Genomic DNA, 17351 nt, shown 5'->3' with positions numbered 1-17351 from the left:
AAGCGGTCCCTATTTATCTACTTGCACCCAGGGGTGCTTTCAAACTGCTAGGTTGGCAGGCGCTGGGACCAAACAGCGGGAGCGCACCCCGCCGCGGGGATTCGAACCGCCGACCTTTCGATCGGCAAGCCCTAGGCACTGAGGCTTTAACCCACAGCGCCACCCGCGTCCCTTCATTATACTGTGGATTAATTCTTCAAACCTCTACCAATTTATTTTAATTACCAAAATACACAAGAACCATTCATACACATAGTAAAGCATACTTGTCCTATGTTCAACTCTCCATTGATTGTGATCCAAGTATATATTGCCTACAATTTTATAATCTCAGGCCATTATCCAAGTTCACAATCATCATTGTCTTCTTTGTGTTAAACATAATTGGTATTTAAAATATATTATTACTATATGGTTTTAAAATATCTGTATTATTTAGGAAAGTTCAATCAAAGTTCAAAAAGATTTGAAGAACCAGTTGGAGTATGCACAGTCAGAAAAAAATCAATTAATAAAGGAAAAGGAATCTAGAACTGCTGATGACTCTACTATTCAGGTTAGCTTGTTTAATTTTCTTTGTTGTTGTTTTGTGCAGCAAACCCACTTAACAAAAAATCAGACAAAAGGAAAGTGATGGGAAATGCATGAGAAAGTGTGGGATAATGATCAATTGATGGGGAGTCGTATAACCTCAGTTATGACTGAAGTTGCTAGATCATGTGACCACTTTGAAAGGGGTTTGGAATAGGTGTTACGGTAAGTGTCTTCATGCCCTGCCATATCCTGGAATGCTCCTTTTTGCGGAACTACACCACAACTGAGCTGTGGTGAAGAACTTATGCTGGTGTATCTCTGGCTCAGCCAGGGTAAGGGACTCATGCTGACACAGCTTGGCTGAACCAAGAAAGCTCCAGACCCTCTTTCATCCTGGTATGTTTGGGATTTGAATTGCACTGTTTCGCTGGATCATGCTCTGAGCATAAAACTCATACAGAGCACCATGGGGCTTGCAGAGCCCTGTTTCCTGTTCTTAGCATGTGCACACATGGTAGTGGCCAGGGCAACCCAGAGAGTGGGAGATCTGTGTGCTCAATCTAACTCACTGTCAAGTTACTTGAGCTCCAAACTGCCCATATCTTGACCATGTATAGAGGGAGAAATGAATGGAGATGTGGGGTGCATGAACTAATGCTACTCAAGGATTTCATTCCATCCACATTTTAAGCAGGTATCCTTCAGTTTTCACACTTTTCTAAACTGCCCTGTCTGCTGTGGGAAAACTTCAACTAATATAACACAACCTGTTTCATTGAAGTTGTTGGACACAGTAGGTGTAAAGTGCAAATTCTTTTATACTTTTTTTATCTGCAGAAAAAAATGTATGACTTGGAAATGGAGTTATCTAGAGCATTTGAAAATAAACAAAATTGCTTAGCGCAGCTTACAGCAGTGACAGCAGAGCTCGAAAAAGAAAAGTATGTTCTTATTATACATAAAAACTAGCAAAACGTTGCTTATGAAAGGCTATTTCATTTCATGTTTTGTTTTTAGTGAAGTATGACTTTTAATACCCTAACAAAAATTGTTTTATTTTTATTATTACTATTTATTATTTAAGTTTGTCACATAATAAAAAAGTTCTCTTGGCAACTTGCACAGTTTTAAAAAACCCCATCACATTTGACCATGTAAACTAATACCATCCCATGCATATGTACAGAAGCTGCAATAAGCATGATAATCATATCCCCTTAGAATTTTGGGAGAAGAGGTACATTTAAACATGGCTCTGAAAGGATGTTAATGTTGGTGCCAAGTGGACCTTGTTGGGTAAAGCATTCCATAGACATGGACCACATCCAAAAAGGCCCTTTCCCTTGTCACCACCCTCTGAACTTTTTTCAGAGGTGGCACACGGAGAAGGACTCAGGTGATGAACACAGGGTCCTAATATGTTCATGTTGCAGTCAGTGAAGATGTGCCAGAGCTGGTATTACAGTATATGCTTATTCTGCATTGTTCCTGTTAACTCGCTTGCTGCTGCATTCTGCATCAGCTGTGGTTTCCAAGTTGTCTTTAAATGCAGCCCCACATATAGTGCAATGCACTAATTTAATCTATAGGTCACTTGACCCGAGATTACTGAAGCCAGGTATCCTATCCAGATAGGAACTTAGCTGGGCTACCAGGCAAAGATGGTAGAAAGTCACTGAAGTGTGCCTCCATTGATAGTAGTAGATCCAGGAGCTCTGTCCCCAAGCAGACAATTTTGTAGATACAAAACCTACATTGACATCACTACACATTAAATTTCTTCTATACATTCCAGTTCACATTAATACTGTTTTTATTTATATACAAATAATGTCTAAATAAAAATAAAATGTTCACATTATTCTATCTGATGCAAGCTAAAAACAGACAGTAGGACACAATCCAGCCTACTGATTTCACTGAATAGTAGCATTGTATTAACCTCTCTCTATGAAACTATTTAACGGTAGGTGGTATCTGATGAAGCGCTTTTGCTAATACAGGAGTGGGATGGGGGGGGGGGGAGAGGAGAGGCAGAAGTTCCATTGCACAAGTGGAAATCATTGAACTAGTAGAAGCACTTTGTTGAATACCACCCAATGTATGGATTGTGTCAATAATCACACACTTGAGAAGTAAATATAAAATCATTATTTCTAATATTTCTTTATTATTCTAATAGATTAAAGAATGAGCAACTAAGCCTGGATTTGAGTAGACTTTTATTGGACAAAGAATGCATTGTAACAGAGAAAAATAATATAGTTATTGATTTTAAAAAGCTTCAAGGAGATCTTAAGGCAGGTTTTCCTTTTTTTCATTGTAATAATGAAATATGGTTATGATTTGTTTTTATATTGTTTAATGCCAAAATTGACTTATTTTTTTATATTTTATACGCTGCTTATGATTCCACAAATGTTAAAATGTAGACATCCATAATTAAAATAATTATAGTAACACCATTAAACAATATTGCAGTTAACTGAGTTCCATTTGTTGACAGTTTTACCTGGCAATGTAGGAGACGTTGGTATTTCACTAATGTGATTCAGAGTTGTTTAGGACTTTATATGTAAGTATCAAGAAAAGAAAGATTTGGATGGGTAACAGCTAGCCAGAACAGAGATGGATGGCCAAGAGGCAGCCAGAGCACATCCCTTAGGCCTGCTGTGATATGTGCCCAGCAAGGGACACAACACACCACACTGGGCCCACCCCAATGGCTTCAAATAGTCGTTAAATAACATTAGGCATGCAACAGTGCCTTTTGGCACCCTGTTACTGAGTTGCCAGGGTATAGGCACATAGCCCCTGTGCTATCATTGGAGACTGGCTATGCAAGAAGGAATGGAGCTATGTGGAACAATGCTCCTAACCACCAATTCACAAATACTCTTCAGGAGGATACCATGATCAGTGATACTAAAAGTTGCTGGGAGATCCAGCAGAAGCAATATGGTTGCACTGTGTCTGTCCCTCCTCTGGAGATTGTCATTTGTCCAGGTGACCAAGGCTAATTCTCTGCCAAACCAGGCCTAAACCCAGATTGCAATGGTCCATATAATCAATTTCTTCCCAAAAAGGTCTGTAGTTGAACTGGCACCACCGTCTTGAGCATCCCCCCCCCCCCGGTATGAGCAACTGGGCAGTAGTTATCAAGTACCTCAGGGTCCACGAAAGTTTTTTCCAGGAGTGAACACACCATTGCCTCCTTCAAGGTGGTGAGGACTGCCCAACACAAGAACGCTTTAACCACCCACTGAATCCACCTTGTCTCACTCACCAAATTTTCACGAACAAGCCAGGATGGGCAAGCACTGAAACAGTAAGAAATGGGATGGAAGGACAAAATGAGATTGTCCACATCAGGCCTCAATAACTGGAAATGATATATCAAATGATATATATTCTATATATAGAATTGAATAAAATAGCCTACTGGATTCCTCACCAGAGACTATATTATCACTGGCATCAAGATCAGCATGAAGATGATAGATTTTGGCCTCAAAGTGCCTAGCGAAATGACCATAGCAAAGGCTTTGACTGTTTCAGTGTCCTATTAACAGGGACAGGTGATACCAACTTTTTTACCACACAAAAGAGCTCTGTTGAGTGACTACTTGAGGACATGGAGGCATCAATGGTTCTTTTTTGCTGACAACTGCTATATGGTAGAGGCGGTTATTTGCTCTAACCAGAGTTTTATTGGCTTCACACTGAATCTTACATCACTTACTCTCTAGCCCTCATCCAACCTGTTTCATTGCTCATTACTCAGATGAAAACCAAGGAGCACAATGAGCTACCCAGTGTTGGAGTGGGGTAGTCCAGAACTATCATGCCAATAGCCCTCCTCATCTCACTGTACCAAAATGATGCAAGGATTTTCACAGGATCATCAACTGTTGCTACTGGAATATTTATCAGATTCCACAAATCTCCAGGGATGAACCATCCAAATAAATCTCCTACCTCTACATAAAGGGCTGGTGTCCTAAGTCCAAACTTTATCAGATAGAGGTCTAGTCATAACAAATGGGTCAGCTCTATTCTTCCACTATCCAAACTATTCTTAACTTGCCCTGAAGTAAATAGTATACCAAGCATGTACTGTGTATTGGCCCAAGACAACTTGAAACAGCTCCATAGATGTCATGGAGGCCTTGAAGTATTGAGCTGGTCCAAGCTAGGCAACCTCTGTGTGAATGTTGAAGTCATCCAGAACCACTGTCTGCACCACGGTTGAGACCACTTCTGCCAGCTCAATCAGGGATAACAACACAAACAACGTAACAGGCTGTATGTAACTATATAAATTATTTTTCAAGTGTGATTCAACATATCATATCAAAATATATGGTTCTATAGACATCTCATTATGTTTGTTTATATAATCCAGAGTATGCACAGCTGATGAAGCCCGGTTAGGTGAAACAAGGAATTATCCTGGAATCCTTGTCTTATTTTCTGTATGTGCCATTCTTCTAAGTTCTTCGTCTGATACCTGCATACAAGGAAAGCTAGAATTCTTAAAAGCATTTTCACGTGGAACACTACAAGATTGATATAAGAATTCCACACAGTGGATATTGCTAATATAAGAACTGAATAGATTGTTTTTCCTGGTCAATCTGCTGGACTTTAATTTCTCACAATATGTTTCGTTTATATGATAAGTTGTTCTATAGAACCACATATTTTGATATGATATGTTGAATTGCACTTGAAAAAAAAATTATATAGTTACATACAGTCTGTTATATTGTTTGTATTGTTATCAGTTTTGCATATACATGACAAAGGGTTGGGTAGTGTTTTGAATGAGCTCAATCAGGGAGGCAGTAGGTTCACCATCTGCAACCCCAGTCCTGTTGACCTAACAACAGGTAGTATCCCTCAGGATGCACTGCAAGGCAAACAGGGTTTTCTAAGCAGAAGAGATGGACCATAGAAACTCTCAACCCCTAGTCCTTCAGCCTTGGTTGGTGCTGTACTTAGAATACCTAGAGGTGTGTGTGTCAGGGTGAGAATAACTTTGTCAAATCTACTCCACCCAGCTTACCAACCAGGTCTTGCTTATACGAGCAAATTCAGCTCTCTCATCCATAATTAAATTATAGGTGAGGATGGACTTATTATGTACCTGGCATTGAATAACAGTTCCACCAATCACCAAATCACCAGTTACTTGGCTGCAAGGTAGAGGGAGCAGCCTACAGCCAATCCCCCTCTCTATTTTTTATGATACCTATACTTTACCATATACTGTAATACCTTCCCCTTCCAGAAACCTAATGCCAATACCCTCCACCTCACCATGCTTCGTCCACCATACCCCACTGTGCTCATTATGTACTTCCCAACAGTCAAAATGCAATATTTACAACCAATCTGGCATTTCAGTGGCAACATACATCATTATCTATCCACCCAGGTTATACAAGTGTGTAAACAGGAACAGCTCATCAAAAGTTCTTACCAAAGTTGGTCCTTCCCATGGCATTCCCCTGGGCATCTAGAATCTGAATTGGAAACACTTTGTGACTTCTGCCTCTCCCTTCAGTAGCAACCCATTCTCTTCAGAAAATCAGAAGATGGCGCTCACACCCTTGTTGCTTTCTGTATTGCATATTCTATATTGCATTCACATTTTTACTATGTTTGCATATTATATTGTGAAATTTATTTGTGGCAGTGGGCTATCCAAGGTAAATGTTCCATTTGTTGCCCTTTTTATATTAGTATATAAAGTTCCATGCATATCACACCTATTTTCAGTAACAGATTGCTTTGAATTTTGTTCAGGACAATAAAAAGATTGGAGAAAAAGCTGAAAAGCAAATACAAAACCTAAAAGAAACAAACGTCCAGTTAAGGCAAGAAAAAATGAGAATCTTTTCACTATATTATAGAATGTTTTACTATAGAATATTTTCAGTTTATATTGTAATTTCACAGTATTAGGTTCTTACTGCAATCCTAACCTTACTAACCTGGGAGTGAACCCCTTTGAATTCAGCAGGCCTTACATCTGACTAGACTTGGTTAGGATTGCTTTGTAAGATAGTTCAAGTCCTATTGAAATTGATGGATCCAGTCAGTCATGACTTAAGGCCCATTGACTTTCTTAGGAACTAAGTGCAACTAATGGCTTATCCATACATAGCCTTTGCCTCACTCTTTCCAAGCACAGGTCCATGACTAAAAGCTCCGTATCTGAATGTTGTTGTTGTTTTTGCCCTGAAACTCTCCCCACAAAAATCCTCTCAGTCAGAGCAAACATCAGTTTGGGTTTCCCACAGATTGCCATTTGCTCCAACTGAGCTTTAAAGTGCAGGTTAAATCTGGACTCAGCCCATTGTCTTTATTCTTACATACTAATGCCTCTTTTGTCAAACTTAACTGACATAGATCAGTTTGAAATTAGTGCATTATTCAGAATCAGTTCTTAGCTGTTACTAAAAGTTTTAAAATTTTCAAATCAATTTAATTTACCCTAACATTTAAAATGTGGAAATGAAATAGGTGTAAAGATTAATTATAGCTTATTAAATAATGGGCCTTGTCCAGTTGAACCCTTGTATCCATCACTGGGCACTAGATTTCTTCACCAAAAATGAATCAAATTATTATCAAAACAATTGATTCATTGTCTGAGACATTGAAAATAAGACCACCTCCCTGAAACATTGTATTACTTTCAAAGGCTGTTCCACAAAAAAACACCCTGCTGCTAGAGGGAAAAGCCCATCTCAGTTCTTTAATGCAGTATGTAGCAAAATGAAAAGAGACATTTTCGTAGGTTGATGAGGGGTTAACTGGGTTGGGCTCTATTCTGATCACATCATTGCCTTGCTATGTAGAAGCTTTTAATAGTTGGCTTAGGGGAAACTGAGGCTGTGTATATACTATACCTTTAAACACATCTGAAGCACATTCTTTCCTTCAAAGAATTCTCAGCATTTGTTAAGGGTTTCTGGGTATTATAATTCTGTAAGTAGTAAACTACACTACCTATAATTCTTTGAGGAAAAAATGTGTTTGTGGTTTAAAGGTATGTTAGGTACACAGTCTAAATTTACTGGGCAAAATTCCACGCACCCTTTCTGGGGTAAAAGGGTTCCCTGTGGACTTTTACCCCACCTCCCCATGATGTTCTCTAGGATCAGATCTGCAAAGAAGGAATCAGTCAGGAAGTCTTCTGGCTCAGATTTTGATTTGAGTCAGACAAGAATTTAGAGGTTTCTAATGCTTGCTTCTCCTTTGAAAGCGAGCATTAGGGGAACTTTTGGCTCTGCAGATGTTGATGAACTACAACTTCCATCAGTCACAGCAAGCATGGGCAATGGCCAGGGATGATGGGAGTTGCAGGTCAGCAATATCTGGAGGGCCAAAATTCCCAACACCAAACATAGCCTGCGAAGTTGTTTTTTTTTCGGGGGGGGGGGGCTTAGTTCAAAGAACCAATAGGTGGGACGGGGGCAATGGAAAGAACTTGCCATGGAAAAGGATGTCCATATAGGAAGGAAAGTAGAATCATAGAATAATAGAATTGTATAGTTGGAAGGAATGATGAGGGTCATGTAGTCCAATCCCCTGCAATGCAGGAATCTCAATGAAAGTGTCCATGACTCTGCTTTAAAACCAACAATGAAGAATCCATCATCTTCTATTGTCTGTTCTATTGTCAAACAGCTCTTATTACCAGACAGTTCTTCAAACTTTCACAGGATCATACCTCAATAACATCGGACTTAGAGTCAATAAAGCCACTTTTTCTGTTCTATATATTTAGTCAGCTATTTGTTAACTGTAATAACCCTTTCTGTTAATTTGCCATGTAGCAATGAATTAAAGTGCCTAAAAGAAGAGATGAAAAAGAAAAATGAAGAGGCAAAAAGCAAACTTGATGAAAGTGAAGACAATGTATGATATTGGTCCTTCTTATGTAAATATTTTAATTGTAAACTGATGAGCTAAATTTTTATTTATTTATTATAAAGCTTACAATGTAGGAACATTAATTAATTATAACAATGTAAGAAACAAATGTTCCTTTTAATGTTACTTGGCAAGAGCAGGAGGGTTAGGATAAGCCCCTTACTATCTACATCAGGGATGGCTAACCGAAGGTTAACCTCCAGTTCATATATGTGTGTGTTACGTGTGATTGTTCTTGATCATAAATTAATGCAATTCAGGAATCTTGTTTATACCTTTTTCAATAATTGTGATTACTTTCTGTATAGATAAAGTATTATATTGAAAGCTGGATGTGAGGTTTTTTGGTACGCTTAAAGGCAGTAAAAGGCAGGATTTTAAATTATGAAAATATTATCATTAAAAAAATTTGTCAGATTTTACAATATAATTTCAGGTTCGAAACATTGAAAATGAAATTTCTAAAAAGGAAAAGCAACTTAAAACATTTGAAAGCAAGGTATGAAAATATAATTTACTTCATGTTTGTTCAATGCTTTATTCTACAATGTTTTAGTTTTTCAGGAACAATATTTACATAGGAAAAAAGCATATGCATAACTGAAATGCTTGTTGCAATCATTACTGGTTTATCATTTCATTTTTAATGATTTCATAGTTTAATGATTATTAAGATAACTTATAAGGGACGCGGGCGGCGCTGTGGGTAAAACCTCAGGGCCTAGGGCTTGCTGATCGCATGGTCGGCAGTTCGAATCCCCACGGCAGGGTGAGCTCCCGTCGTTCGGTCCCAGCTCCTGCCCACCTAGCAGTTCGAAAGCACTCTTAAGTGCAAGTAGATAAATAGGGACCGTTTCCGTGTGCTGTGCTGGTGCCGGCTCGCCAGAGCAGCTTCGTCACGCTGGCCACGTGACCCGGAAATGTCTCCGGACAGCGCTGGCCCCCAGCCTCTTAAGTGAGATGGGTGCACAACCCTAGAGTCGGACACGACTGGCCCGTACGGGCAGGGGTACCTTTACCTTTACCTTAAGATAACTTATAGATGTACATGTCTCAGAAAGTAGTTACAGGTAAGCAAATTATTTTATGCACATACTTAAATACAAATTAAAATAATCTTAGCACAACTACTCTAGGTTACAATCCTGCCTATATATGCCATGTTTACTTCAGTGGATTTATAAAGAGATAACTGTTCACAACAGCAAGCTTAGCAAGCTCATGAGTAAATTCTATGCAAAAGGATTTGTTCTAACAAAATAATTCCAACTAAAATTAATATTGTAATATCTACCTGTGTTTTCTTTAAAAAATCATTTTTATTGAAGTTATTAGAACAAGGTAGAAACAAACAAACAGAACATCAGTAGCGTACATGTTTGTCAGATGTTTTAACAAAAGTAAAGTGATCATTAAGTACTCATTTGGTATCTTATTGTTTGAAATATATTTTTATCAATTTTTAGATTAACAGTTTAAAGAAACAAATTGAAACAAAATCCAGGAATATTGAAGAATTGCAGCAAGATGTAAGTACTGTTTTAGAGTTATAAAAATATAGATATAGAATTATATCATTTATAAAATGTTATTGTATACCAGGGTACCAGGAAGGACCCTCAAACAACTTCTGGTAGCATAGAGTAGAACTGCTGGCCTTTTACAGTCATATGTGGTTGGCTACCCGCGGGTGGCGCTGTGGGTTAAAGCCTCAGCGCCTAGGGCTTGCCGATCAAGAGGTCGGCGGTTCGAATCCCCGTGGCGGGGTGCGCTTCCGTTGCTCGGTCCCAGCGCCTGCCAACCTAGCAGTTCGAAAGCACTCTCGGGTGCAAGTAGATAAATAGGGACCGCTTACTAGCGGGAAGGTAAACGGCGTTCCGTGTGCAGCTCTGGCTCGCCAGAGCAGCTTCGTCACGCTGGCCACGTGACCCGGAAGTGTCTTCGGACAGCGCTGGCCCTTGGCCTCTTTGAGTGAGATGGGCGCACAACCCTAGAGTCTGTCAAGACTGGCCCGTACGGGCAGGGGTACCTTTACCTTTACCTTTACCCGCAGTCTTTATGAATTTTCTCAGAATTCAGTACACCAATATATGTGTGTGTGTGTGCGTGTCCACATTGTTGGGAAAAAATAAAGACAAAATAACTGAATATTTTTACTGGCTCAATTTGCTTATTATGTATCATAGCTTTAGTAGCAGAAAATCACAATATAACTTTAATTTCGTAAATATAAAACCTTACTTGTTAACAGAACAAGGCTTTGCGAAAGAAAGTTGCAGCAGAGAGCAAGCAATTAAGTATTACGGAAGAAAAAGTAAGATATTTGATTTCTATGTCATTTCAATAATAGTTGTAGAGAAAAGAAATATAAAACTTGAAGAATTAAGACCTACAAGATCATAGATCATAGATCATAGGAACATAGAGTTGGATGTTCATTATTGTGAATGAACTAGTCAGTGGCTAGGGAATCCCAGCCAGATGGGTGGGGTATAAATAAATAAATTAATAATAATAATTATAGTCCATTTCAAGTTCTAGTTTTGTTCTGGAATGTCTTCAATACTTGTTTGATTAGTCAGCAGAGCACCAAGATCATTCAACATGTAAGTAAATTGCCCTGATATGATCTTCCAGTAGAACTGGGATATGGAGCAGTTAAATTACAAGTACTGTACATGCTTGGCTCTGAAAAGTGGAGATACAGTTTGTCATCTTTAAAAGAGCAACCAGAGACATAGGAAGCTGCCTTATACTGAGTCAGACCATTGGTCCATCTAGTTCTGTGTTATCTATACGAACTGAAGGTGGCTCTCCAGGATTTTAGACAGGAGTATCTCCCACTCCTACCTAGGAGGAAGCCGCTCAGGCCCTTGGGGTGGCGTGCCCAGGGGTGGGGCGAGCTGCCCATAGGGGTGGGGCACACCACGGGGCCTCCAGAGTCTGCCTGCCTCCTCCCACTCAGCCACCGTACAGCTGGGGGGGGGGGAGGCAGTGGACGGACCGTTTGGGCAGCACAGAGCCTGTATGCACCGTGTCTCTCCCAGGAGAGATGCGTGGCTCGGGCGTGCTGCAGGCCCTGCAGTGAGTGCCTCCCGGCATTTTGTCACCCCCCTCAGTGGTGACACCCAGGGTGACCCACACCTACCACAAACCCCTTCCTCTGCCCTTGCCTAGAGATGCCTAGTACTGAACCTAGAGATGCTTGGGATTGAAGCTGTACTTCATATCTTCCTTGGCACTCCACCACTTTCATAGGAAAATGGCAGCAGATCTGATTCTGCATATGGGTCCACTGCTACTAATTCCCTAAAACTCTGCTGATATATGCTTTTAGTACAGAAAATGAGCTCTGTGAATATAACATACAGTACTTCATCTAATAACAGAATAAGAGCTACTTTCCTTTTTGAAGGCTTCACTGGTTGCTGTCTCCTTACTGCTGTTTCAATTGCAGTTACTTCAAAAGTCCATTTGGGAATACTTTTCTTCTCCTTTGGATCACTGCAAGGGAAAACCCAAAAAGGACAGGGGTGTTCACAGTATGCTAAAACAGGCACCCCCAACCTTCGCCCCTCCAGATGTTTTGGACTACAATTCCCATCATCCCTGACCACTGGTCCTGTAGCTAGGGATCATGGGAGTTGTAGGCCAAAACATCTGGAGGGCTGCAGGTTGTGGATGCCTGTGTTAAAATATATCCAGCAGATTAGAGGTTGCATAGGCCAGTCTTGTGATTTTTGTGATTGAGTCAAACATTTTTATTTACAGGTGAATAAATTACAATTAGAGTTGGAAAATATAACGAAATTGCATAAAGAAACAACTGACAACTATAAAAATGAAATAGAGAAGGCTAGAGAAGCGGAAGAAAAACTTTTCAAAGAGGTAAATGTTCAAGTTTTTTTACATTTTGTAAACTTGCATAATTTGCATAAGTTAAACTCGTTTTTATTTACATGATTGGGATTTATCAATCTGCTTATCAGTTCCTAGCAGTCTCTGTATATCATACTCTGATCTGTCTTACTCATAATGTACCCCACATGTTATGGTTCGGGATGAGAATAGGAAGCATCAAATGCAGGTTTTTCTTTCAGGTAGAGAGCTTAAAAGCTACTTTCACACTGGGAAAACCTGATGGAAAAAGAGCTTTAAGCTCTGTGCCTTGGTCAGCCAAAGGAAAGGTTTATCCTACAATCTTGAGCTGTGGGTGTTTGATTTCTGAGATGAGAGAAATGAAACTTGGATTGATGAGGGATCTCTCCTGCCTCCCAAAGTACTGGGAGTTCCTTTCACAAGCATAAAAGATACTAAGGCTAAATCTATAGAATAAGTGCTACCCTCCTAGACTGTATTAAAGGCACAGTAGTATTATACCATGATCAGGAGCTTTGTTATGATTCAGTCACTTGCCAGTGTAGCATCACTGTTCATTCGAAGCCTGCTGTTTGATCCACTAACTAGAACTAGGGTGGTTGGATTAATTACTCTCTTAGAATCTACAACTTTTTATAATAAAAGAAACAGATTTGGGTTTTTTTGTTAAAATTTAGTCTTTATTGTTACTTTAAAAAATGATTTATTTTTATCCATATTGGTTCAGATGGTCTGTTCCATTTGTGCAGCCACTGAATGAAACTCATAGGTTCCACATATAATTATTGAATATCAGTAGTATTTCATTAAACTATTTCATTCACGTATGATATTAATAGGCAGAGAGAATGAAATTCGTAGCTGATGAAGCAGTGGCAAAGCAGAAAGAAATCGACATTCAGTGTCAGCACAAAATAACTGAAATGGTAGCACTTATGGAAAAGCATAAGGTAAACACAACTTATTTTTATACATACAAGCTAGAATCAAGAGAAGGGCCATGTGGGATGGAGCTGGAGCTTGCTATATTTGCTGCACTGGTTTTCATTTTCCAACATACGAGCTATTATTTATATTATATATATTAGAAGGTACTTTTAAATAGTGAGATCTGCTGCAGCAAAAAAGTAAGTGTAGCTCCAGTTGTAGCAGTTTAAACATTTGCATTTTCATGAGGTATTTAATTCACGCCTACCTTTGGTGTGTCAGTGATTTATTTGTTTATAACAAAAAAAAAATGGGGTGTCTGAAATTTTGGTTGTGTGTATTATCTGATGGGGGTGTAGGTGTTATATTGATTTATTTATTTCATAAAATTTGTACACTGCTTGATTGTAAAATAAAACCTATCAAAAGGTAAAACATTAAAATCAAGAAAAAACAACAACCACATTTAAAAACATATCCAAGTTAAAATACTAAAACAGATTAAAATTACCTTAATATATGTGCCGTTAATCTTTCAACATGTATTTATTTATTTATTTCATTTCTATACCGCCCTATACCCAAAGGTCTCAGGCCAGTTCACATAAAATATCAAAAACATAAAATAAAAATAAAAACAGCAACCCAATAAAAAAACCCCCAAGCGATCACTTGCTCCAGAACCTTGCCCAAGAAAGGGAGAATAGCAACTGTCCAGTAGTTTGTTAGGTTTTCTGAATCCAGGGAAGATTTTTTAAGGAGTGGTTTTACCACTGCCTCCTTCAAACAGGCAGGGACCACCCCCTCTCGTAAAGAGGCATTGATCACCTCCTTGGCCCAGCCAGCTGTTCCCTCCCTGCTGGATTTTATCAGCCAAGAAGTACAAGGGTCTAGAGCGCAAGTGGTCACCCTGACTGATCCGAGGACCTTGTCCAACTGAAACTCATCCAACACAACAGGACTAGACTGTGCTCTGGACACTCCATGAGATTCATCTGCTATAACAGCAGAGTCAAGGTCTTGGTGGATTCAAGCAATTTTATCCTCAAAATGCTTTGCAAAACAAGTCACAGTGAGCTACCATTGGTTCTATCAGCTCCTTTGAGCCAGCCTGTAAAAGGCCCATACAACCTGGAAAAGCTCTGCTGGACAACATGATGAGGATGCAATGGAGGCAGCAAAGTATGCCTTCTTTGCTGCCTTCACTGCCACTGGGTAGGCTTGATAATGACTCCTTACCAGTGTTGCATTCATTCAGATATTTCCTCCACTTGCATTCACTTGTATACTTAATATTTTGTTTTCTTTTTTTATATCTTTTTCCCATTGTGAAATTAGTGCTTATATTCATATAAATAAGTATACATGTATACTAAAGTGGAGGGGAGGAATCAGACAAAATCTACACCCATCTGGAAGCACCCATAGTAGTTCTTTTAGGCTAGGATTATATACTCAGAATAAGCCTGATTGAATTCTATTAGGACTTGTGCATAAACAGATATTATGCTGCTAATTATCAGCTGAAATGAAAACAGTTCAGGGAGAGGGAAAGCAACTGGAGCTGGTCTCTCAGCAGAGCTAACGGACTGGTGCTGCTTACCACCTTCCTCTGCTGCAAGCAGGCAGAATAAGCCGTTAAATATTATATGTGAATTAACATATGACCATCTCCTCTATGCAGCATCAATATGATAAGACAGTTGAAGAAAAAGATGCAATCTTAGAATGCTATAAGACAAAAGAACAAGAGGTATCCTCAACAATAGGATCTTTGGTAAGAATACCTCCTAAACTATTTCAGCCATGGTGTGGCTAGAGGTTATCCATTACTGTCCCATCAGTACCTATTTCTATATTTTATTATGATTCACTGCCGTTTCTTTAATCCAATGGAGGGATTTCTGTGTGGGAACTAGAAGTCACTGTCCAATTTTGAGTCAAAATTAAACCAAGAACTTTCTTGGTACTATAAATGTTATAACTATTTATAGTACTCCTGTACATCTATAGGAAACATGAGGGACAAACTGAAATGAAAATAAATGAGACAAGGAGTACTGATGAAGATATATATTAATGGTGAATTGAATTCAATAATTTGGCTTTTACTGTAGCTGTCAAATCACTATCTCCCATGCAGAGAGAGGCACTTTATTTTGCAATCCTTTAACAAAGAAAAGTTGAGTTAAATTTTATTTTAATTTTATTAAATGTATGCAAAGCTCTTTTTTCTGAAAAAGTTGAGCATGTGAACAAGTTTTTAAATAGAGTCTGAGCTCCTAAGTTTTTACCTAATTATCATTCTCAGAAAAGTGAACTTTCCAATAAGAAAAAGGAACTCTCCTCCCTTCAGGAGCAACTTAAAATAGAAATGGAAGAGAAGGTATATCTTCTGGTTTTTTAATTTTATGCACACAATTCTGTGAAAATAATTTGGGTTACTTTATGTCTCCCTTATGTCTAGGAGTTGTTTTTTACTTTTTAAATAGCTCTAAAGAAGAGTGAATGACACCCAGTGGCAATATGCTTCTAAGGAATAATGATGATTTTGCCTTTTTAAGACAACCATTGTCTTATAAAAAATGTTTTCTTAAGCAAATGCTTGTTAAACACCTGAAGGAAAAGGGAGGGAAGGAAAATAGGAGCTGTTTTTAATAATGAAAGCACAAAAGCTTCATTAACAGTAGTGTTCAGTAAATTGTTCAAACTGTTGGCATAAAGCATACTGTTATGAGTTTTTTTGAGGAGTGGGGGACTATTAGACTGCAATTCCTGGATCCAGCAAGTGTTAAAATCTAAGTAAGTTTTCAAATTGCTGGAACAGCATGTGGCAGGGGCGTAGAAGGGTGGTGCGGTGGGTGTGGTGCGCCCCGGGTGTCATCACAGAGAGGGGGGTGACAAAATCCCCACTGGGTAGATTGTGCCGCTGTGCTGCAATCGGCCCCCCACCAGGAGGATTGTATTGCTGCGCCATTATCGGCCCCTGGGAGGATTGTGCCACTGTGCCGATCGCCCTGCCCCCTCGGTGGATCACCCCGCCCCCATAGGTGGCTCGCCTCACCCCCAGGTACACAGCATGTGCGCCGCTCCCAGTACATGAGCGGCTAGCTCTGCTGCTGCCTCATGGTGAGGTAATAGGAAATAAAGGTAACAAAGAAAGTGCCTCTGTGCCAGACAGCAAATGGGTGAGTTCAGATTGAAATGGAATTCAGACTTGTCAATTTGTATTAAGCGCCCAAGTGATAGTCCAAATAAGTCCCTAGAAGCAATTTTTACCCAGTTCATTAGGATGCCTAGGGGGCAGTAGAGCTGTAAAGTTTCTTGGCTTTGGGATCACTGGTGCTTATGATGAGAAAGTGGAGGGAAGCTGAGGTGATGGGGAAACTGGCATGGTTTAGGTGCACCAGTCAAGCCAATCCAGCATTCCTGCACCCTACCTTACCCCTCTTGTTAAACAGTAGCAACCTGGCTGTCAAGAAGCTAGCATTGCAGCTATCCCACCAAGTAAGCCACTTCTGGTACAGTAGAGAGAATTACCCAGGAAACCATTGCATAGAAATTGCAGAAACAAAAACTAAATACTGTACTTAGTTCATTAGTTTCCCACAGATTTGCAGTGATACTTTTATGTTAGGTAGCATATACTCATTGAGGTCAGGGCAAGATTAAAAGAAATATCTTTTTGGACCTTAAAAATTACTTGATCTAGCTTGACAATGGAGTTCTCATCTAGGTAATGCTTCACCAAAGGTAAAGGGTAATTTTAATTGGCCACAGGATTCCCCTATACAGTGGTACCTCGGGTTAAGAACTTATTTTGTTCTGTCGGTCTGTTCTTAACCTGAAACACCACTTTAGCTAATGGGCCTCCTGCTGCCACTGCGCCGCCGCTGCACGATTTCTGCTCTCATCCTGAAGCAAAGTTCTTAACCCGAGGTAATATTTCTGGGTTAGCGGAGTCTGTAACCTGAAGCATATGTAACCCCAGGTTCCACTGTACTAGAGGTATCTAGCCCATGTCTTTAGTCATTTTTGGACTATAATGTCTTTGAACCTTGACC

The 17351-nt window shown here is 39.5% G+C and overlaps 1 protein-coding gene across 9 annotated transcripts in view; it reads left to right on the top strand.

Annotated features, from left to right (window-relative positions):
- Positions 1-17351, top strand: part of SYCP1 (synaptonemal complex protein 1) — a 41085-nt gene that overhangs the window by 18892 nt on the left and 4842 nt on the right. For all 9 annotated transcript variants that reach the window (XM_083444296.1, XM_083444291.1, XM_083444292.1 and 6 more), the window contains exons 16-27: positions 440-556; positions 1372-1475; positions 2717-2834; positions 6346-6416; positions 8385-8466; positions 8918-8980; positions 9948-10010; positions 10733-10795; positions 12253-12369; positions 13200-13310; positions 14972-15064; positions 15599-15673. In XM_083444296.1, coding sequence (XP_083300422.1) covers positions 440-556; positions 1372-1475; positions 2717-2834; positions 6346-6416; positions 8385-8466; positions 8918-8980; positions 9948-10010; positions 10733-10795; positions 12253-12369; positions 13200-13310; positions 14972-15064; positions 15599-15673 — 1077 coding nt within the window. The remainder of the gene's footprint in view (positions 1-439; positions 557-1371; positions 1476-2716; positions 2835-6345; positions 6417-8384; positions 8467-8917; positions 8981-9947; positions 10011-10732; positions 10796-12252; positions 12370-13199; positions 13311-14971; positions 15065-15598; positions 15674-17351) is intronic.

This window comes from Podarcis tiliguerta (assembly GCF_965153285.1).
Source record: "Podarcis tiliguerta genome assembly, chromosome: 6".
In the NCBI taxonomy this organism is placed as follows: domain Eukaryota; kingdom Metazoa; phylum Chordata; class Lepidosauria; order Squamata; family Lacertidae; genus Podarcis; species Podarcis tiliguerta.
The sequence above is the reverse complement of the archived record's forward strand: the minus strand, read 5'-3'. Positions and strand labels throughout refer to the sequence as shown.